At 32.5% G+C, this 24828-nt stretch overlaps 3 protein-coding genes across 3 annotated transcripts; 1 reads left to right on the forward strand and 2 right to left on the reverse strand.

The window, feature by feature from the left end:
• Nucleotides 1-4971: 4971 nt before the first annotated feature.
• Nucleotides 4972-17614, reverse strand: LOC108722774 (S1 RNA-binding domain-containing protein 1). The gene is made up of 4 exons (XM_018448063.1): nt 17542-17614; nt 15283-17180; nt 14215-14922; nt 4972-5079 (listed from the first exon to the last, which is right to left on the reverse strand). The coding sequence occupies exons 2-4, from the start codon at nt 17158-17160 to the stop codon at nt 4972-4974; spliced, it is 2694 nt and encodes an 897-aa protein (XP_018303565.1). The 5' UTR covers nt 17161-17180; nt 17542-17614.
• A 1189-nt stretch (nt 17615-18803) lies between these two features.
• Nucleotides 18804-20548, forward strand: LOC108722781 (coiled-coil domain-containing protein 51). Its single transcript, XM_018448074.1, has 2 exons — nt 18804-19131; nt 19719-20548. The coding sequence occupies exons 1-2, from the start codon at nt 18964-18966 to the stop codon at nt 20523-20525; spliced, it is 975 nt and encodes a 324-aa protein (XP_018303576.1). The 5' UTR covers nt 18804-18963; the 3' UTR covers nt 20526-20548.
• Nucleotides 20549-21050: 502 nt separating this feature from the next.
• Nucleotides 21051-24638, reverse strand: Sgt1 (suppressor of G2 allele of skp1). The gene is made up of 5 exons (XM_018448102.1): nt 24395-24638; nt 24152-24262; nt 23342-23540; nt 21560-21762; nt 21051-21261 (listed from the first exon to the last, which is right to left on the reverse strand). The coding sequence occupies exons 1-5, from the start codon at nt 24440-24442 to the stop codon at nt 21154-21156; spliced, it is 669 nt and encodes a 222-aa protein (XP_018303604.1). The 5' UTR covers nt 24443-24638; the 3' UTR covers nt 21051-21153.
• Nucleotides 24639-24828: the final 190 nt, after the last annotated feature.

Consider the following 24828-nt stretch of genomic DNA (forward strand, 5'->3'; position numbering starts at 1 on the left):
ACTAAAACAGGTCGAACGCTCCATATGCCCGTTAATACGATGATTTTATTACATTTTTCCTGAGTTGCTCACGCGTAAAAATAAAATAAACAACAATTTATCTCAAACAAATTTTAAATCATATCCATTTTATATTTCCACATTGAAATTTTATTATATTTCAAAACATAAGTTGCTCTTTTTTCACTTAATTTCTTTTGAATTATATTTCAAGTTCTAGTATTATTTATAAAAACTCTTAATTATTTTAGAATACTCGTAAAAAATAGAAATCGTTGTAAAATATGCTTCTCTCTGATTTAAGACGTGTCATCGCATTTATTTACAAATTAAGAAATCTTATTCTTGCGATGAACTCTTCTTGCTCTTTCTCTCTCTTTTTCTTTCTATTGAATCATTTAAGTACACTGCCGGTCAAAAATCTTTGGACACTATACATATTTATGATATAAAGATAAAAAGGATTAAGACAAACATGAATATTCGATTAAAACCAAAGAAAATATTATATTTATTTATAAAGTATATAAGAAACAAAACAAAACATTATTATTTGAGACCCTTACTCTATTAGAAAAAGTCAAACCTTCTTTTCATCAAAAAAGCCACCTTTAGTCCTTAACACATTTTTTACTACTCTAGGCATCCTGTTGATTAGATTTTGCAAAATAATTGGCTCTAATTGCTTCCAAGAGGCTTTTAATATATTCTAAAGGCTTTCTTGAGAAGTTGGACACTGGTTCCTCACTTTACGATCAAGTTCTTTCCATAGAAGTTCGATTGGGTTTAGATTAGGCGATTGTGGTGGCCATTCCATTAATTTTAGTATATTCTCTTCTTTTTTCTTTATCAAGAAATTCTTGCAAAGCTTTGAAGTGTGTTCAAAGTTTCAGATCATTATGTTGCTGCATAATGAATTCCCAATCGATCAGTTTTTTTCCTGCAGGAACTGCGTAATGAACAAGGATTTTGTGGTATCCTTTCTGATCGAGATTTCCATTAATTGTATACAGAGCACTCACTCCATAATAGGAAAATGCCCCCAAAGCTATTACGGATCTTCCACCATGTTTGACAGTTGGTGTAATGCAGTTGGACATTGTCTTTTCGTTCGCCGAGCGTCGTACGTATATTCTTCTTTTGCTGCCAAATGTCTCAAATTTGGACTCATTCGTCCATAACACTTTTTAAAAATCTTCTACAGTCCAATTCTTGTGTTTCTGCGCCCATTGCAATCTTTTCTTTTTATTTACTGGACGAAGAAGTGATTTCCGTACACAGCAACTCTACCAAAGAGACCAGCTGATCTAAGTCTCCTTTTGATAGTTGCTACAGATATCTGCTTGTCATAGTCTAAGTTGAAATCTGCTTGAATTATAGGAGCAGTTCGCTGTCTATCTCGTTTGGAGAGCAGCACGATGGACTTATCTTCAGCTTTCGTAGTCACCCGTGGCCTTCCACTTCGTGGTCGATCTTTGTTGATTCCAATTTCACAAAAACGCTTGATGGTGTATGCAACAGTGGACCTTCAGTTTTAGACCTGGGGATCTTCAGTTTTAAGACAATGTTACGAATAGAAAGACTATCATTGTTGTAGTATGCATTGATTATGGCCCTCGTTTCTCGATCTATATTTGTTCGCAATCGCGGAGCTATCTCTTATAAAATTCACACAAACATTTTCTTTTTAATTCAATAAAAAATAAAAACTTGTATTAATACTAAAGCACCACATACCTTTATCAAATCCTTGTCTCTCAACTTTCTACAACTGTTTTCACGTTACGATGACACAAAAGAAACATAGCGGAAATATTTGCAAACACACGGACAAAGATACAGCGCCAAGCAGAATGGAAATTGAAATCACTGTTGTCAACTAAATGCTTATTTTTAGAAGATTACAAAGATGGTTTGATTTTTTCCAAGGGTTCGTAAGAGTCAAATGATAATGTTTTGTTTTGTTTCTTATAAATATTTCATAAGAAACAAAACAAAATTTAAAGTATAAATATTTATAAGTATAAATATTTATACTTTATAAATAAATATAATGTTTTCTTTGGTTTAAATCGAATATGTTTGTCTTGAACATATTTTTATCCTTATACCGTAAGTATGCATGATGTCCAAAGATTTTTGACCGGCAGTGTATGTCTTCGAGCAACGCAAATATAAAATATTGTAAAAAAATTTAGAAAATATTTTTCAGATATTTTAATTTTTAATTTTTTAGACTGCATCGACAAAACAGTTAATTTTATATAGTCATAAATTGCAAAATCTAATTGAGTACAGCGTGAAATATATCTGATTTAAAAATATTTTATTTCGTTATATATATATATACATTTTATGTAAGTAAATGACACTCGCTGTACTTAATTAAATCTTCCTTTTAGCTATACTTAATTAAATCTTCTTTCTCAATATTTCGCGCGTATAACGCTCACAGTAGACAAAGATAGACAAGATCCAAACGACGCGTTTAAAAGACATTTTTACAAACTTCTTTGTAACGTCCCTTAGATGTTTGCGCTGCCTGAGTAATAACACTATTTTATACGCGCATCTCCAGCAGCATTTTCTGAAAAATAAATTAGCAGCGAGTATTATATGCTATGCATAACGCGTAGCGCGCGTTATGGCATTAATCCTGCGTGGAAGAAGCCACTTACTCGCAACAAGGCGTGAAATATATCTTCAGGACGCCAGGCTGCAATTTCGCCGGTTAGGGAGAGAGAGAGAGAGAGGGGGGGGAGGGATGCGCGACGCCTATAACAACACGAAAACCGCTTTCTCGTGCCGATCCAAGCGCAGATTCACCCTTGTATCCGCTGAATTACAGCGAGCACAGAATAATGAAGTTCACGTAATACTGTAACGAGCGTGCGACGGGAATAACCGACAGGCATGTAACGACAGAATCACGTAATCGGCCAATTATACGAACGATCTGGACTTGATTACGGCGAAGGTACTGCGGGTGGTTGCGCAACATCTGCCATGACTGCACAATGTGTCGTTCTGACTGATTGATTAAAACCGTAAGATAATTAGCAATTAGCTATATCGTGTCTGCCGACGCGACGCAGCGCCCGGCGCCAAGCGTCGTCGGTCGGCCAGGCCCACTTTCCATAACGAACATGTCAAGAGTTGAAATGTCAGAGGGTGAGGCACGTGCGCACGTCGATAACCCTAATAAAGTCATTACCGCACACTGCCGTCTTCCGTGGATGAAGATACGCGATAAGGGCATGGACCGAAGTTAAGCTCGGCGAGTATGAATACAGCGAGATAAAATCTCGACGTGACATCACCAGTAAACAGAATTGATCGACTTTATGACTTGCTATTAAGTTTCGCATTGACAAGACGTACTTTTTATCAAATAATTATTCTGATCGACGTCGAGTGTCGCTTATACGCGTAAATATCGCTCCCCTACTTTAAAAGTGACACAACTAAAATAATCTAATTTTCGAGTTATTATCATAAATGAATTAAGTAAATATTATCCTATCAATCATCCAAGAATAAACTGTCATAAAAAATATCGTAAAATCACCGCTAGTAAAAAGAAATGTTTTTTAAAGATAAATTCGATACTAAATCTATTGCATGAAATGGTAATAATCTATGAAAGTGATACAACTTAATAAATAAGTTTCTCAGAAAGTCGACTAGAATAATGCAAAATTTGCTAAATTAGCGCATTTAATAAAGCTTTACAGTTATTAAAATCTTATTTGACAGTTTCCATTTTTTAAAACACTCGTGCATTTTAAATATTATCGTCAATTTTTATAAATATAAATTTTATTAAATGTTCAAATATTGGAAATTTGAGAGTTAAATCAACGATCAAATAACAGCTATTTGTTCGCAAAATTTGACATTTGCTTGAAATTCAACATTATAAAATTGCGAATATATTTTCTAGAATTATTATGAATCGTGATTTGAAATTATCATTAATCCATTATTAATCAGAATACGTGAAACGAAAAATTATACAAATAAAATTCATAAAATTATTCATAAATTTCACACTGCATCTCATTAAATATTCAACCTTACGTCCTTTTTTTAAAGTATTTGCAACAGTCAAATATTTGATATAAAAATAATGAATTTTAATAGTATTATTCTTATTTCTGACGCCTTCGTGTATTCTAGCATTAGTAAAAAGATTTCATATGTAATAAGCAATTTCTTTATAATATATATTTTATAATTCTGCATCGCATATATTCTATTTTTTATATAAAATCATTGTAAATTATAAATTATAATAAATAAATTGTAACGTTATATTGTATGTATTGTTTTACGTTCTATGTACTGTTATATATTGCAAATTATTTGACAAGAAGAAATAAATAAATAGAAAAATGCACATATATTAGAGCCCGAATTATCCGACATCGATTATTTAACTTCCGGATTATTAGTCATCAGAATTCTATATAGCAAAATCAAGTAATTTGGGAATTAAATAATAAGATGTCGGATAATCCGGGTTCTACTGTGTTAAAAAAAAAAAGGACCGCCGATTAAAGTCAGCGGAGGTGACAGAAGGCCTTTGCAGGTTGGTTTGTTTTTATCGGATAAAATTTTAGTCGAAACTTGAACTGAAAACTAATGTTTAATCTATAAGTAAGAAAATGCGAAGTCAAATTTAGCCAAAATGTACTTAATCGCAATGATATTCGATGAAAACGGAACTACCTTATATAAAAGAAGTATTGCTCATTTCTATTTCCCAAGCCAGATAAAATTAAATTATTAGATATCAGACGAGTGAAATTGCGCCATTTTATTTATGGTCTATCCTAAAGAAAAAAGTATCCTTTAATATGTCAAAAAAGATAGTTTAAATTTTCTATTTCAATGTTGACAAGTTCAATTTCCGTCAGAATACTCTCTCCGCTCCGACGCAATGTTATCTTTGCCAATGTAATCTCACCTCTACTTTATGATGCATCTGATCTCCTCGTTCTCCCAGCGATGAAAGGGATCTCCGGAGAATATTCCAAGCGCCAAACCCATCGAATATGATGCTCCGGTGGAAGAACCCTGTAACAAATTGAAAACAAGAGTATCAGTATCGTCTTACATGGAGAAGTGCTAATATAAACCGCTTTTGCTTTTGGTTTCACGATATCTCTTTTTAAACTAGCTTAGTTTATTCATCGAAATAAATATATATGAAATTTGCTATCTACGATATTTATCCGGAAATAACTGCTTGCAGTACAGAAGAAAATAGACATAAAATTTGTATGCGTATCGTGTGTTTTAAAATCAAACGTTTGGTGACTGCGTGTTATTTCTACGTGTAAAACAAACTCTACTTCAATAATAAAAATAATTTTACAGGAGCGAATTGAGAATAATAAAAACAATTTTACAGAAGCAAATTGAAGAAAAATATATGATGGAAAATATTAACGCGCGCACCTATCTTCAATTTCATTGTTATTATTTATTGAGAATTATGTCACATAGGATGCATACGCAGACATACAGATTGAAAAAGCAAATAACATGTATCGTAGAAAAAGTCGTCGACAAACTAGCTCGGAATAAAGATAATTAAATTTTTATTTCGTTTCCATGAATTCTATAAAAATGTCACAATACTCAAAAGTTGCACATCCATTTGTGTAATCTGTTTACATGTATGTCTACACAGGCATTTGAATAACGAATCTATACGCGTACAAATTCTGAATTTATTGCATTTTACCATCGTTAACGCAGTTTATTTCGAGAGAGAGCTTATAAAACAAAGTTCTCTCTCATACTAAATCGATGTGAATGATCAAGAGCAAACTCCAAGCTGCTATTTGTTTTTATTTTCCATTGTTGCGAGGTGTATGTTTCACGTAGGTATCAATTGCGCATTCCAAAACTTAAAAACACCTCGTGAAATGACATTTGGAAAATTGCATCGAGAAACGCGAGATAACTCCCGGAACAAAATCCTCGAAATACACGCCACTATGTAATATACAGGATATCTTTTCATCATAAACAGAGTACATTACAAACAATACTTGCAAATAATAGTTAAGCACTCGCAATTTGTATTAATCGCTCCATAAAGTTATTTGATTGAAATTATCGTGAGATAATTTAGAAAACCGTTGAAACATCGCCGCATGCGGTAATTTGACTAATAGCTGTTGTACAAAACTCATTAAAATCAGAATGACATACTGCTTTAATCATCATGCCGGCGTTACGTTTGCACAGAAGATGTGGAGTGTGTATAGGTACGTGCTTTGTAACGTATGGTGGACGGTAATCATCAAGAATCCTGTTTAGCCATATGTTGTCCACCAATTTGCGTCACGGCAATTGGCCGCGAAATTTAATCGTGTTATCGAGAGAGATTTTCCCCATTGACAGTTGTGTTGCGTGACGGTTCTCCAATTAAATATCCTGACTGGCAGTAGCGAATTTGCCCAACGGTTGTGGTTTATGCAAATGTAATTTTGGTCGAAAATATTGAAATTTGTTGAAATCGCGCTGTGTAACGTCGTGTAAATATTCTAAATTCTCCAAAAGCTCCAACAACGTTCCATTTAAAACGATATGAATAAATTAAAATACTCAATCATTTTTTTATGTATTTCAATAAACAAAATTTTATATGATTTTCTGAATATATTTTTTATCCCATTTTTAAGAATTCTCAAGTAGAAATAATTACAGAACCTAAACTTGTAGTAGAATTGTCTGTGTAATTTTTTAGATGACCTTAGCAAAAATAGCAAAAGATCGACGTTGTATAACGAGGATGAAAATAGCATTTTAATCCTTAAATATCATATGATGCAAATTAATATTTATATTATAATACTATATGCATAGCGGTATAATAATATACTACCATATCCACTCAGAGAAAAAAGTCGTATCAGTAACTATAAATTTGTAGTGAAATAGCGCCTCAACTATATACATATTATTCACTTAATTTACTTATTGTTCTTATTAAAGCTTTATAATACATAGTTACAAATTTGTGTATGCATTTCTTATTTATTTTTGTCTTCCAAGTTTGAAATCAACGCTGCGCCTTTTATTGTAAGCTGAGTGGTTTCCTTCTTAGGAGAAACTGAACTCCGCTACGTCCCTCTGGTGACAAAGCCGCGTACTACTCGTACTGAGCGACACTTTAAAAATTTTTGTCTAAACTAGAAAAATGTAATTGTTATATCTATTTGCATAAAGTCCAAGTAACTACTCAATGTAGTTGAGTCACTATTTCAGTACCAATTAATAGTGCATACAATTTGTTACCGTGACTATATTTTTATAATATTCAGCACTACTTTAGTTTCTATTACTTTGTAAAACTAGTTACAGGTACTTCAATTGCAAAAGTAAAAATTTATAGTTGCTGGAACTATTTCGTTTTCTCTCAGTGTGCGTACGACATTAAGAACATTTCATATTTCAGAAAGAAAAAGAAAGATTTTAGAGCAAGATCGCCTATAGTTTAATAGAGATATATTAAGGAAAAAATTGCTAGTATGAGCTAACACATGATATTTTTTGTGAAAATAACAATCATATATTATAAATCATAATTAAATCAATAATGAATTACAAACGTTTTAACATCATTATTGTGTCCTCTTCAAGTGTAGAAATAACGAAATTCTAAATTATATAATAAGCGTCACAATCCAATTTTATTAGAGACTTATTTACAATATTTACAATATCGGTTAATCCTTTTGTTATCTCACTTATCTCTAATAGATAACTTGCACAACTAGAATGCTATCTCGCATTCACGTCGTCGTCACGGTGTCCTTAATAATCGTAGGACCGCATTTTCGAAGGCAATCAAAATCGCAATATAGTTGCACGAAAAAGAAATAGTGCTACGCCACTGGACAGAATATTGATCGAGAGGGTGTAGAGAGACCCTTACACAGGGAGCGAATCGCAAGCCAACCCTTAGGTTCTCTCGCACATTCACATTATGCCTCGGATGGCAACGAAATCAGGACCATTACGTTGGAACGTTAATGTTTTTATATTTTTCGTTAAACCGTCGACCTCAACGGTAACTCAGAATACATGTCTAGTTACTGTCTTGTATTGTTTCGTGCAAAGTGTTCGGTAAATCGTAGTATGTAACAAGAAGATGATTCTTCGTGAGAAAAAGCGAGTAAAAAATAGAGAACATTGCTTTCTCGAGTGCGGGAGAGCTTTTGAGAGAAAAGGTTTTGCATGTGAAAGTGGTGTGTGAATGTGCGTCCATTTGACTACAATTTGACATTTGCAAATTGCCTCTCAAATTGTCTAGTAATATTGACGATAATGTATCTGTTGTGATTCCAGTCATCCAATCATCAATATCATTAATTTTCACTGATCTCTCGAAATGGCAAAGTATCATTGGGAATATATGTTAAAGTGGCATTAATAGCTGGTGGTAATGTACAATTTAGAATAATGATATCATAGTGATATCATCCTTCTCGTAAAGTAATAACAAGTTTTCGATATCACAACTTGCGCTTATCTAATCGCGCTGTATTCTCATTAGAGGCTTGAATTTAATTGTTCGTTGTATTTTTAAGAATTGAGAGTCCATATAACTGTTACATTTTAATTTCGAAATAAGTAATTAACTAATCATTATCTGTCAATATGAAATGTCTGTAAGGGTCGATTAATAATAATGTCTAAACGAAAGTTTCGAATCGTCCGTTGTAATTTCTATGTTCACTGTAACATTCCCAACTTCCCTGTGTATAAATCAAGCTTGATCAAGTTGAGATGCTAACTGATCGTTGAAACGGATTCGAAACGTGAATTGATATATGTTCGCCGGCCGAAATTTGTCAGTCTCAACCTTCCAAATCCCTTTCGTCCGGTAATGCCCGATCGGTTTTGCTTTTGAGAATCAAAGTTACAATGCGCCGATGTGTACCACCATCGGGGGCTTCTCTTTCGACAAAGGGGAGACAAAGGGACGCAGAGAGAATGAAAACCGCCACCTTGATGCTCGTGGCGAACCACGATAATTGGATCAACCCACCCCTATGAGTTGCGACTGAAATTAAGTAACCTCCGGCGCATATTCCTGCGTCAGACTGATGATTTCGTCGGGGACAACCTGAAAAGCTCGCCTGACACCACGAAATAATGTTAGCACGCGAAAATAAAGCAGTCGGGAGTATAGAGAGAATATAACAAACGCACTTTGTCCGCATACGAAATCACTGATAAAGCATAGAGCAAATAATTACTTGAATTTAAAAAAATGTTGTTTCCTTTGTTAAATAATGTTGTGTATGTATGTACGTCAAGTACTTTCATCACGAGAATAATAATCAAATTATACAAAAGTCATGTCATTCTACTTTATGCAATTGTTTCAAATAAAACAGTTGCATAAAGTAATTGCATTTTGCAAATGCATCGGTATACTTTGCATAAATCGCAAGAATGCAACCTGAATCGCCGACAGATAAAGCTAAAATGCAGTTTTCTACTATAATTTTCCTCTATTCCCGCTTAAATAAAAGAAAAGGATCATGGTCGTCCCCGTTTACCGAATCACTCAGTATAAATCAACCCTGTCGTATAAACCAGAGCGCGAAAATATTTTTTCCCAGTAGTATAAATATTACATCTCGTTAGGTTGATGTTACGTGCAAGCTCGTTTAAGAAAGGACTTAAGTCGTCAGAAAGGCAAAGCCGTAAAGAAAGCAAGCGGAAAAAGCTTTTTCGGTACGACGAGAACGCTTTGTACGACCGTGGCTTGCGGCACCACAAAGCCACCCGAGGTAATTTGTACAGAGTGCTTAAGTTACACATATTAGTCGCAATGTCGTACTTTCGCAGTAACGATGAATTATACCATGAAAAAAAATTTTGAGATGTCCCAAATCGAGCCATCCCTTATCTACGAATGCTTTGATCAATTCTTTGAAATCAAATTCTTTGAACTCATCTTCTTTGATAAAGACTCGTTGATCTATGAACAATCGAAAAAATTCTTCAATCAAGAAATTTCAGGAATGCACATAAATATAAGATGAAACTTGTGTATTCTTCATTTTTAACGTTCAAATATTCATACGTTATATGATAAGAACTTTTGGTTTTCTCTCTTTTACGATTGTCTTGAATCATACATAAAATAGATAAGCAGTTCGAGCGAGAAACAGATTTATATTTTCCCACCAGAAATAAAATATCTCAAAAAGAACTTAAAAGTGTATATTAAGCAAGTATATTAAGCGAGTAGATCTTACTTTGAATTTCTAATTCGAGGATTAGTTACAGCGATATTTAATGCAGAAAGTTTACAGTATTTGCGGAATAATAATGATAGAGGATATATTATTATATATCGTAACGGTAAAATAAAAAGCTTATATCTTTTCTTCGCACAGAAGTACCATTGGAATAAAATCCTCCGATGCCCGGCAACAACAAAATACCCGAGGTTATTACTCGGTTGCGCGAATAGACAGATCCCCGGGGGTGAAAAGTAGTTTCAAAGTCTAGCCTAACAATGGAGTGCATGAAAGGGAGGAGAAAAACGACGGGTATGAAAAGCATCCCGGAAAATAAAGGGTAGATATGGTGGAAAGAGCACGCGAAAGGCCCGGGAAATTCAATGCCAAGGTTGGCATACGAAGTTAAATCGATATTCAATACTTCACGAACGATAGTGACATTCGTACAGAGAGTTTAATCGTATTTTATAAATGATATATCCGATTTCACGGCTGGCATCTCGGAGATTAAAACCAACTCGCGATCGTAAATTTGCTTCGTTAAAAGCTTTTTTCTTCGTAATTTTTTAAAACCATGAAAAAATTATTTAAAATCCGCACTCTTGTTAAATTTTCGAAGTTGGAAACAATATAAATGATTTGATAAAGTTTTACAGCAATTGAAAAAGAACAATTCGAAATTCATTTTTACATTTTATAAAAATATAGATATTAAAATTTTAGGAGAATGACATGTTGCTATTATTGAGCGAATTTAACTCAATATTTTCTACAATAAAAATGTAATGTGCTTTGAATTGATTGTACATGGAAAAATAAAAAAATTCTAAGATTTAGAAAATCTTTTTCTAATCAATCAGTTTATATAAACCTTTTTTTTTTAATTTTTAAGATATATCAATATCTTATATAAAATATAATTGTAATAATACATATATAAAAATATAATTGTAAAATAAATTGCTCATTTAATACACTATCGCTTGAACTAGCAATTGTGAGAGAACAATAGGTTTTGTCATATATGGTTCTCGTTTTCCATTTCGTTTCGCATAGTAAACATTTCGTTATTTCGTCGGACGTATATTTCCGGATTATACATCCTATATACAAGTGTATATTGCGCTGCTCGCGAGTATTTTGTGGCTTCGATTGATCTATCAGACTGGACGAAAGAAATCAATCGTGTGCATTGTTCCGTGAATGATAGGCTCTATTTGATACCGTGAATGAGAACGATAAACTCTCTGCTACGAGCATCGTGTTTTCCAGACCTCTTCTCTTCTGTAAATTTAACAGATATTCAGTGAAGCGAAACCTTGGATTAAACTATCAATTAATTAAATGTTTAACAACTTGATCGAATGGAAAAATATTTAATGACTCATTTAATTTGATAGTTAATCATCATGGACTCTCTCTCTCTTATTTATGTTAATACCAAAATTATCGCGAGTTTAATAATAAGCATTATAAATATCATTATATACTCATAATATAATTAGTTATATGACTTAAACATTAATATAATAGTAAAATTTTCTCATTCGTTTTCAATTTGAAAATTTATATTTAGCGAAATTACATAAACATATGTATATAATATATGTATCAATTAGATAAAAACATTTCCTAAAACATTTCGTTTTTAAACTTTACAGAACAATATGTTTATTATTTCATCTTAAACAAACATTTGCTACAATTTCACGCTTAAGCTTAAAAAAATATTTTTAAAAGACACTTTTTCATATTTCTTCCCTTAAAAAAAAAAATATCCTAAGCATTCTTTTTATATTCCCTCCTTTTGCAATCTGGATCTTTTTTGGCGCAAGTGAAATTATATTTTCAAATTTCTTCCTTATATTTGCTCAAATTTCAATTTTTATTAAATAAAGATTTTAACATTTAAATTAAAAAACTATTTGGTAATTTAATAGAAATGTTAAAAAGGAATTCTGAATTTTTCTACATTTTTTTGACAGCTTAGAATGGTATAAAAAACAGATTGTTGATAAAGAAAATAAAAATATGATTGCAGACGGAAGATTTGCCTATTTTTTTATTAAACAATATATCGTTTGAAAAGATTGATTATACACGTTGCATGTTCGCGATTGTGAATAGGAAATACGAAAGATCGTTGCTTCTCGATTCCGAAAGTAACGATCAAATACGGATTTTCCGCCGGAGGCGCGGGCACGTTCTTTAAATCCTGCCTAAAGCGAGCTATTCGGCGTATACAGTGTACTCCTCATGCAAAATGTAGCCGAGGTTCGAGACAACAGCGGACAGAACGGAATGGTACGCGAACTTTCCCGATAGCGGGATAGAATTCGCAGATTGCATGCTAAAACTTTCAAGCGAGACGAAACGAGGAGCGTGTTTTGGGGAGAAAAAAATAATCAGGTATGAGAGAGAGAGGATACAATAATAAAATCGTATTCATGCCGATCGCGTCTATTGTATATAGAACGATACTCTTTTATCGATGGTACAAATGGAGAGGAAAAGGCCCTACATGAAAAAAACGAAGAATATAAAATAAAATCTCTCACAAAGTTTCATTTTTAAAGTTGGAAAATTAATATGCTATGCTTAGAAAGCTTGAATAATTTTTAATTACTTAAGCATCTTTACAATTGTATTTATCATGTCCAGAAAGGAAGAGAGGAAAGGGTTGGAGGTTAATTACTTTTATGATTAAAACTTAAAAGTTATGATTAACAAAACCTGATATTTTTCCCATTTAAAATCAGGAATAAGAAAGAGACATTTAAGCTCTAAAATATCCAAAACAAGCAATTCATTTGTATACAAAAGTTGTTATTTATATGATAATAAAATTTATAAACCCTCTTCGGAAAAAATCCTGGATAAATCTATGGTACTTATCACATTTTTTGTTCATTATTTTAATACATAATAATATGATTAAAATTCAACAACACGACGAAATTCACATATAGTTAATAAATGAGAATTGATTAGTCGATAAATTTTTACGGTCTCAATAAAAAAAATCTAGTTTCAGAAATAAGAGATTAAACCGCGATGGTCCGTCTGCCGGAATTGCGACCTTCTCCCTGCAGCATTCAATGCGGAATACACTCTCTTCCCCCCTTCTCTTGTAGTCGACTGTACTTTTGCTAGTAGCAAGGGAAAAGGCACGTTAGCACGTGACTGGAATTCGTTTTAAATTCTCCGCAACCACGCATATAGAGTTTCCGTTTTAGACGGTCGCATTACACGACATAAAGTGGAATCCATTTCTCTCAGATAAACTACGAAAAGTGTTATGAGAGATACAAGAAGAATAAATACAATATATGTATATATACATATATATAAAAAAACTACGATCATTCAAATAAAAAAATAACATTATATAATCATTGGTCATGAAATATGCGTTAAGATATAAGAAAATTAAGACATTATTTAAATAAAATATTATATATTTATTACTGTTGGTTACTGTGGCACATTATATGTTTACCAGGAAAAATAAAACAGAATATTTAACTAAATCTCACAAATGTTATATAAAAAAATATCTTTATCAACGCAAGAACAGTATTCTTTCCTTTACTTCCAATAAATAACATAAATATCACAAGATTAACGACACTGAGATATTACACGACTTACTTCCGTCGACAGATAACGTGATATTTATCAAATAAATGTGGATTTTATAAATTTTTTGTTTCAGTTTCAAAATTAAGTTATACAGAATTAAGTTGTAATATAAACATAAATAGTATTATAGACATAATATAAATATAATTTTAAAAAATATCCTTAAATACCAACACTAGTTTTTAATCGTAATATGTAATGCCAAAAAGAGAAATCAATGTGATTATTACGTGTAGCATTAATTCATTAGCTCAAGACTAATCCTTTGACGTGCCGATTCGATACCAACTACCTTCACTTCCACACGTTGGCCTATATGCAGATCCTTCTTCATACGGCTGACGTGTACAAGACCCTCCTTACCAACACCCACGTCTACAAATGCTCCAAAATGCGTAACGTTCCGCACGACGCCGCTTAATATGGTACCGACGATCAAATCTTCAATACGTCTCACGCTGTTGCGAAACAGCGGCTGATTCAATTTCGATCGTATATCCTCGTCTTTCTGCATGGTCAGAGCTTTAACTATTGTCTCCATTGTAGTCTCGTCGGTGCCGAACTGCGCGGCTAGATTTCCATATCCAGTTCTCGCGTAAAAATTTATCTTTTCAATAAATGCCGGAGTGCCGATATCGTCCAATTTGCATTGACAGTGTTGTACGAATTTATTCGCTATCGCGTACGATTCCGGATGGATCCAAGTCTGATCTAAGGGATTAAAATCGTTCTCCGATTTCTTGCTCCGTTCTGACGAAGTTTCGCTAGTCGTTGCTGTCTCTGGCAGAATTCTTATGAACCCTGCGCATTGTTCGAACGTTTTGCTACCAATACTCTTTACTTTCAATAATTGCTCTCTATTTCTAAACGGTCCATTTTTGGATCGCCACTCTATGATGCTTTTAGATCTAGAAACCGTAAAGCCGGCTACTTGTTGTAAAAGATAATGGGAAGCTGTATTGATATCCACTCCGACAAAACTCACAACCTCTATAACAACCTGTAACAATTGATACAAAAATCTGCTACAAAAATCGAATCTTCCCCAAAAAAATTATCGCGTTATTATTCAAATGTTTGATTTAATCTTTTTTTAATAAAAATAAAATGGAGTTTAATTTATTGCTGTTCTATTTAGATTTCTAAAATTATCCTTGATAATGTACAATTTTCTTATTTTTTAAAAGAAACATTAGCTTTGAGAAAGAAGTTAGTAATAAAATATTATGTAATTACTTTTGTTACACATCTATTTCACAGCTCATTATATAGTATAACGAAAGATTCATTGAAAGTTCTCAAATTATCTATATTCTCAAGTTCTTTATCAGTTAATATTAAACAGTGAATTCATACTAACTTCGGATAGCGTCTTCGTCAATTTCGTCTGAGGTAGGTCATGTTGATACATCCCAACTCCTAAATGCTTCGGCTCTATTTTAACTAATTCCGCCAACGGGTCCTGCAAGCGTCTTGCTATCGAAATAGCCGACACTAGATTCGGATCCAGATCCGGAAACTCGGATTTCGCCTGCGGGCTACAACTATAAATCGAGGCTCCGCACTCGTCAACAATGGTGTACATCGCGTTCAGCGAGCCAAACATGTTCGATTCGATTGCTTTAGTCAGAAACAGCTCGGTCTCTCTGCACGCTGTAGCGTTTCCCAGAGCTATTATCGTGCATCTGTACTTGTTCACCAATTTCGCCAACGTGTTAGCCGCGTCTTTAAACGCTGACGAATGGTTGTGAGGGTATATCACAGCGGTCTCGAGGAGATCGCCTTGTTCCGATACAACGGCAAGCTTACATCCGTGACGGTAACCCGGGTCTATGCCGAGAACAATTTTACCTCGCACTGGAGGAGTGAGCAACAGTTGCTTAACATTAGTCGCAAAAACTTCTATGGACGCTTTTTCCGCGTTTTCCTTCATCTCGCTCTTTATGCGACGTACCATCTGAGGCTTGATCGATTTTTTATAAGCGTGATCAATGCCATCATTGAGTAAATTCAAATGGATCATTTTCACGCTATTTCTTCCCTCTTGTGTATATCGCGATAAACAATAGTTCTTGAACGCATGCTCGAAAGCGTCGGGAACGACAATCTTCACGCTGATGATCTTTTGAGATTCGGCCCGATTAATAGCCAGTATATGATGGGGCTTGATGGCATTCACGCTCGACTTAAAATTGAAGTACTGTTCATACTTCTGCTCGTTTGCGTTTTTCGAATCTTTTGCTGGTTTACATCGCGTCGTTTGTATGTCTATAACCAAGGTTTTCCGCAGGGAGGTGACTTTGTCGAAAATGTTCTTATCTTTACTGATGACGTCCGCTATTACATGCACGATACCGCTTTTGACTTCCTGTTCGTTTCGCAAACCTTCCTTCTGTTCATCTATTAAAGATGTCAACGGTGGTACATCCCTTCCCTGTAAAACTGCATCGCTGATACTTCCTAGGCCCAATCCTCGTGCTTTATCTGCCAGAAGTCGTCTCGATGCCGAAGGTTTGTATAGAGAATAAATATCTTCGAGATCGGCAAGGGACTTTGTAGATGAGATAGCGGAGTGAAGCTCCGGCGACCATTTGCCCAATCTATCAATATTCTTAATAATGGTTGCAGCACGAAGTTTAATAATCTTTGCCTGCTCAAAACTCTCTAGAAGTTCCCTCAACTTATCCGCATCCATAGATCCAGTCATGTTCTTTCTATATCTTGCGATAAAAGGTATAGTGTTGTCTTCCTTGAAAAGTTTCACTACATTCTGTGCGATACGTCTATCTACATTGTTAACTTCGCTTATGTAATCAATATTTGTCCATTCCGTGCATTGGGAAAAGCTGAAGTTGAATTTTTCATTGAGTTTTACATAAGTATCTTCCTTTACATCTTCCTTTACATAAGTGCTGACTGAATTTTTTTTAATTTCTTGAGATACTCCTGCATCTATAGAATCAGTGTACGAATCTTCTAGCTTCGGTCTCTTGTTGCTAGAAGTCTCCAAGTTTTCTTCTTGATTTTTTCTTTTAATAGATTTAACATCTTTGCTCTGCGTATTTCTCTTCACTCTTTTCTTAATTGGCTGTCTCTTACCTATAATTTCCTTTTTCCTTTTATTTTGCTCTACATAATCCTCATCTTCGGATTTTTTAAATGTTTTATAATCATTATCATCGGAATCTGACAGTTCAATTACTGGTACATTATGATTACTTCGTAAAATTCTTTTCATTTTTTTCGGCGTTTTCTTATCTGTTAAATTAATAAAACAGTTTCCTCACAAATCCATATACAAATAAGGCAGATATAAGTATCACGTTTACTCTTTTTATAATTGCAACACTATGCTTTGTGATAAATATATGGCTGTATTTCAATTATACTATTAAGATTTCTAATCAATATAAATATATAAATACTCGAATACATCCACAATTCTTTTAAAGCTTTATTTTTAAAGTTCAAGCCGTAAAGAATTTATTCTGGTATGTCTTAGCACAAGATTTTCTAGTAGAGCAATGGTTTTATAGGAACGAACATCTTCCATGTTACAAAAACGTTTGATTAATTCAATAACATTAATTATTATTTAGTGTGACTATTACTATATTACCTAAATAATTTCAATTAAATTCGACGTAAACTCTCCGCACCGATTTTCGACGTGAACCAACAACAGAGTGCGAATGACAATTCTAAAATTCTAACCTATATTGCAACGTGGAGAAAATTGTAAACACCGATAAAATTTCATTTCTAAGATGCTCCTGCCATCTTAACCACATTAGCTGTAACTCGTTGTCGAATAATCGACGCAACGTAAGCAAGAAATGAGAAAGTATATAATTAGGCAGCAAAAAGAATATATAATAAAATAATATAAGTAACATCCCTTCCTCTCCGATTTTCCGATAATTTTGTAAGTTTTCCATACACACAGAACACATTCCGAGAAGGAAAATCATCACTTAAGTTCTATTTTCTTTTTCTTTATTTCAAAGTTTTTTTGGTGTTTACTAAAAAGATAAAAAAGCAATACATTGTAAATAACAAACTATTTTCCGCTAAAATTTAAATTATATACAAAAATAATTTGTAGTTTTAATTATAATTAAAACAGATAATTATTACTAAATTATAAAATGTTAAGATTATAATTACAAAATTGGATTAAATATAAAATTGCTAGCATTTTTCCCCTCCGGCCACTCCCTCCCCCCTCTTTCTCTCTCTCGATTATTCGCGTACAATTTCTTTTAACAAGCAAAAATTAATATTGACGCACCTTTGACGATGATATGTCAATGTCACTTTCGCAACAACAGGAAAGATGCCGACTATCAGCCACACAGAGACGGATCGCCAAATGTTGATGTAAAATGAATAAACGCGTGCGACATTTATGTCACTAAACTCTAAACTCCGGCGGGACACTCGCGACAATGCTTTGCGTACGAAATTCAATTTCGGTAATGATAATCGGAAAGAGAAACGCGGAGCGTTTTGAATCGCTCTCGGTATTGCGATTATCGAAACGACCGCGATTCAAACTAGGCTGCGTTCGGAAACATCACCCGAGTGCCCCCGCGCGTCGTTTCATCCTTGTTATTCACTCAATGTTAAATAAGGACAAAACGATACACGGGGCACCCGGGTGATGTTTCCGAACGCAGTCCTAGAGTTGCGCAATGAATCAATCGTATCGATTCTTTCATGTAGAAATGAATTTAAAACATTAAAAATATTCAAAATGATTAAAACTTAAGTAGAAATAAATTGCAGTAATTTGCGATTTTCGTTATTATTCCTATGTTCATTTTCTTATTGTGTTATGTTAGGTTAGGTCGGATTAGCTTGCCACGTTTAAACGTCAAAACGTGACAACGTGAATTGGAGGTTAGGTTAAATTAGATCGAATTACAGTTCAAGATTAAGAATGAGCTAGTCTCCGTATTTCAATTCTGTTGTCGTCTGTCAGCGTTTAATAATCCAGTTAATTTAGTCCACTTTTGCATCGTTTCATCCACTTGACATAATGATAGAGCGCTACCGGCAGTTGACGAGGCTAGTAAGCGAACAAGTGAAGAGGTACGGTGTGCTTCACAATGCAAAAGGGGTTGTAGAAAATGCCGCGGAAAAGGCGCAGAGTAAACTCGCCAGTGCGCAGAGTATCGCGACCGAAAAATATAACATCGTTGCGAAAGTAAGCAATATTAAATATATATCAAAACATTTTTATTTCGTGTAATTGTCGACAAAAACACTGATTTCTAATCAACTTCCTGAGATCGACTTTCGTTTTTGTTTAGAGACACACAAGTGTATTAATATAAAATATTTCAAATGTTACACAGTGCCTTATGTGTATTAATTATAATAAATAATAAATACATTAAATTATGTACAATATTTATATAAAATTATTTTACGATATTTATCAGCAGGTTATTTAAAATGACTCAGAATTTTAGATTGAACATAATATTACTCAGTATTCCAAATTTTATAAAGCAACTTTTGTTTCATAATTTCTTTACTGTTCTCGTTCCAGCAACAGTATCATAAACAAAATTATATTCAGTATCAATTTAAAACTTTATCTAAAACTTTTACTTTCATTTAGTAATTGCTTGAAATAAGTCAAGATTATATTTTGATTTTAAAGAATCAATTTTTAGTTTATCCAACAATCTGAAGATTTTTTGCAAAAAAAAGAAACGATGCTTTATAGTTGGAGAAATATAGTATGCAAGACAACTATTACATGTAAAATTAATTTTTATGTTGTAGAAACTTAACGATCAGTCTATCATAATACAAGATTTAAATGCTAAGGCATTAGAAACAAATGTACCATTGCCAGGAAAAATTGTTAAAGTGTGGCAATGGTACAACCAGTTAATAGGAATGGACACAGTTGAAGCAGCCAGAAGGCAAGTGGTTACCCTTCAGGATAAACTATTCCAGTGTCATGACAACAGGAGAATTTTGAATAAAGAGTTAACAGATCTTACTCATAACCTGCAAGAAATCTATGCAGAATTAGTTCAAACAAAACGAGATGATCCCAAGTATGTACAATTAACAATAGTGGAACACAAGTCATTACAGGAACATAAAAAACTCGTTAATCAGCTGGCATCATCCGAGAAAGAAGAGAGGGATAATTTCATGCAGTTGGCAACTGCGATAAAAGACTATCATATTAGCCAAAACTTAAATGCACAGAAATATAAGTATTTATCTATTATCGCTTCTGCCATATTAGCAATTGTATCATTAATCGGTTCAATGATACTTAATAACAAAAGGATACTAGACGTACGGAACACGATAAAGATAGCACAAGAAAAGAATGAATCATTATTTCAAAAGAATACGAACGAACTATCCGATATTAAGAAAATATTGCAGTCATTTGATACCAAATTGGTAACATCGAAAAAACAAGAAAGCGCAATAGATTTAACTAAAGAAATTAGTAAATCTAATATTCTTGTATCTTCTGTCAAGTATTCAGCAAATTTGTTGATTTCAGGATTAAGTTATGTCAAGAAAGGTATTTATGCATGTGGGTCATATATTTTTTACAAATAACACAGTGTATATACATCATAAAAAAATTACATTGTTCAAATACACAAACCAAATGTATGCAAGTCTTACATCTTTTTATATATCTAAAATTCAGTAAAATTCTTATTAAATTTTTTATAATCAATAACATATTAAAATTTGAGAATGTTATAAAAAAGCTATTGGTGAAAATATGAAGAGTAAAATACAGCTTTTTTTCATAGGATAGTAAAATTATGCTTGCTGTACACTTGCCAGATAAAATGCTCCCTATTTTTTTTGTAACTTATGTACATAAACATATTGTAAGCATTTATTTTCACTGGGGTACCATATGTATTATAATTATACAATTATAACTATAAAATTATAAATCTAGTTAAATCGAAATGTTATATGAAGATTGTAATATAAACAAATGTTAATAATTTTAATACATATTTATACGTCATTATAATACAAAACATATTTTTAAATAGCGCAAATTATTAAGTTATTATTTATGAAAAGATGATATTTACTCTCAAGTAAATGTCAATATATGTATACCTTCTTATTTTAAAGTATATGTGATATAGTGGTAATTGAGGATTAAACGTGATCAATGCATGCAAGAAATGATGAAAATCCAGTTTGCAAAAAATCATAATTATGAGTCCCAAGTTTTCCATTCCATTCCGTCTGGTGGTTTTCTCTCGACTGTTTTATTTCCTACTTCGTCCCAGTTAGTGCTTAAAACGGTGCCGCCAGATTCTATCTGTATATTAAAAAAATGAAATAATTTTTACAAATGCATTATATTGACCAGTTATTAATATTCAATATGTTTCATATGTATACATTTGTATAAGTTAATTTCTAATCGGTTGTTATTTTTAAGAAAGAAATTCAGAATCTCATAGCAAATAGCTTTTAACACATTATTTTTTACTTACAAATATACAAATATCTTAATAAAAATTTTTTCTGTTCCATATTAAATAAAAAAAACAAACTATTTCATAAAGTAATTTTTTGTTACCACTTAATTTGTTAACAATGAACATTTTACTTACAAAGGACTTGTTCATCGCGCGTCTTACTTCGTCGGATCCATTACCATATATCTTTTGGAAGAGAGCATTCACTGCAGTATCACCCTGAGTTTCTTCTGCTGCCTCTTGTCTCTCTATTTCTTTTTCAACCTTATCCCAATCTTTAGATTTTTTACAGGAGCTTGGATACTTAGGTGCTTCTTTGGGTACTGCTTGAAGTATTTCTTAAATAGTACACATGAAAGTTTTAGAAAAATATAATCTGCATATATATCTATATTAAATTTTTCGATATTGCTAAAGAAATATGCAAATAACTAAGATTGCTTTCCTTTTAGGAAGTACAGACAATATAAACATCATTCTAGTCTTCTTGATATTCAATGAATAACAAAGATAGAACAACTTTTATGTCAACTATGTCTCCTAAAAGAAAAGCAGTTTAAATAATGTAAAACAGAAGTATATGGGTCAAGCAGACTCGTAAGATTCGTAACGTGTTCTCGTAAAATTTGTATATATAAGAACTTGTGACTAGTATTCTAATTTTATGCGTATGTATTATAAGACGTATGATTATTCATAAATATCTACGATTTCTTGTGAATTTTATGGCTAGTAAGAAGCTGTCTGCAAAAATATTGTATAAAGGTATAAGCACTTAAAAATTCTTACAAGTCTTACAGGAATATGTTAAGAGCCTTACGATTCTGCTTAGAATTTAGGCATTAACCTTTTCGTTATGGGCTATCTCTGCCGTGAAATGCATTATGATACGATTGTACAAGTTGCGTGCGTACTTCAAAGTGATTACACTTAAATCGTATGTGAATTTAATAATTGTTTATGATGAGAAAAGAGCCTTAAATCTGAAGTAAACAAGTCTTTTCAAATACTTCAATGCTGGTAAAATATATATTTTATTTGTATTACTTAAAAACGTGAGCATCAAATTACTAGTTGCTCGTAGTAGTGAAAGGGTTAAAGTCTTATGCCATAAAAAATTAGAAACGTTAAAATTAGAACGTTACATATTTTTAATAAGAATAAGTAAATTAGTAAATTAATAAATTATTTTGGACAATATCATTTACTAAATGTTTTACTTAGAGGAAAGTCGCCGATATATGTCTGACATATGTCTCCTAAAGTGACACCCTCTTATTTCTCAGAAACTAATTATTGCACTTTATTAATGCTAATAAAATCATGATCTGTTTAGCTAATTAAAGAAGTACAAACTCATAATTTATATATTTGTGGCTTATTTCTATACCACATCAGCTAAAAACCATTTCTATGAATCCGAGAAGAAAATTCTTATGGTGTTCTTTTGCAAATTGCGTAATTAAAATAATAGTGACTGTATTATTGATAATATTATGTCATTTTAAGTATTTATAGTTTCATAAATTAGTTTTCTTTGCGGAATAGGATATATCTTTATTTATAAAATAGGAATGTTGATATTATTGCCTATTATGTCAGTTTTGGATCCCATTTTGTCAGACGCTCATTTTTACATAACTTACGAAAAACTTAATTATTGCAAAATTGCAAACATTATTATAAAAATTGCTTATACTATCTGATAGAAGACCCTTTTTACTTTGTATTTATGTTTTTGAAGTTGTATTTTTACCTTTTGTTTAAGAAATATTGTCTAAAAACAAAGTGATATGTCGGTATCGGTGACCTTCCTCTATTAGTAAACATTACATCTTTATCTCACATCTTATCATTTGGCATTTATGTTTTGTCTTAGACATTTTTCGATAAAGTAATAAATGATTTACAACTTACCAGTTGGTATAGGTTTTACTTTACTTAAAACTGGATTTCCCTCCAGTGTCGTCCACCTAATATCATCCCTTTTTTTCAGTTTGATTTCTATCTTGGACGGCATTATTTTGTACATACATTGATCCTCCACTATAAAGTTGGCTAAATCTAACTCTAAACTATATTCATTGCCAGATGGTAACTGTGCAGACACACTTAGCTGAAAAATAATTTATAATGTAGTAAAGCTGTATTTTCAGATTTGTTCAAATTTCACCTTTCTTTTCATTAACAATTATCTTAATCTTTAATATTATTTAAGGATCATAAGATACTTCCAACTAGTATTACTGTCAAAGTAATTGATTATCCAGACATCTCAAATATTATTCAGATATCTGGATATTAAATCTACAGCTTAAATAATCTAAAAAGAAACAATACATATTAGGTCTGTTCTTTTTAAAAAAAATGTCAAACTGATATACAATAATTTGGAGTAAAACAAGCACAATTTTGATGCTTGTCTGCCAGGATTGCAATATAACACAGTGATCATTTTATTTTTGTACAAAATGAAATGTTAAATATTCAATATTGACAAGGATAGAATGATTCATTATGTTACATCGTGTCATCTATATCTCTTGCTGAAAAGCACCCTTTGTTTCACTCCAATTTCATCAATTTATGTCAGTTCAAAACTTTCAAAAAAAAAAACAAACAAAGATGCATATATAGAATGACTGTGAGATATGCTGTCATCCAAGGCTCCTTAATTTATTGTCCGATAGATAAGTATAAAGTAGATAAACCAGTGAAGATACATACTGTACTTTCTCCATATGCGATTTTCATATCTTTCACATTCTTGGCGAGTATTGTTACAATTACATAGGTCTCTGTTTGATACCAATCATGTTTTATTTTCGGCACGGGCATCTACGAAAGTCATGAATGTCAATCTCAGCACACAATGTTTTCTTCTTATGTGGTTATATATTTATAATAATAAGATAAGATATATTTATAATAATAATTATATATTTATATTAAATTATTCACATTACTTACATTCGCTTCATTGTTCTTCAATTCGATGATGGTCTCGTTTGCGTCCATTGTAGCTTATTGCTCGATTATCACATCAAAGCGGTTGAGCGTTGAGCATAAATATAAATATCAAATCAGCAACCTTCAAATCCCTCAATCTTCTCAAATCTTCATATGATGACTATGATCACAGAACATATATAAAGGCTATGATGGTAGAGACAACGGTCATCCCAGCCTTTTTCGTGAAACTCTTGAAACAGCTCGAAACTCCCGTACACTATCGGCACCTAGAGTCCTAGATTTATCAGAGAGGCGCAACCGGCTTAAGTCAGTATGACAAAGATACTAGGGAGGGTACTAAACATGGCTGACATGCTATGAAACTTCCTTTAAACTATCAAACAAGATAAGACAAAGTAATGGCTGCGTTCAGCAGACTCAACAGTTTTGCA

Source organism: Mycetomoellerius zeteki, unplaced genomic scaffold, assembly GCF_001594055.1.
Source record: "Mycetomoellerius zeteki isolate Tzet28-1 unplaced genomic scaffold, Tzet1.0 scaffold219, whole genome shotgun sequence".
NCBI classification, from domain to species: Eukaryota; Metazoa; Arthropoda; class Insecta; order Hymenoptera; family Formicidae; genus Mycetomoellerius; species Mycetomoellerius zeteki.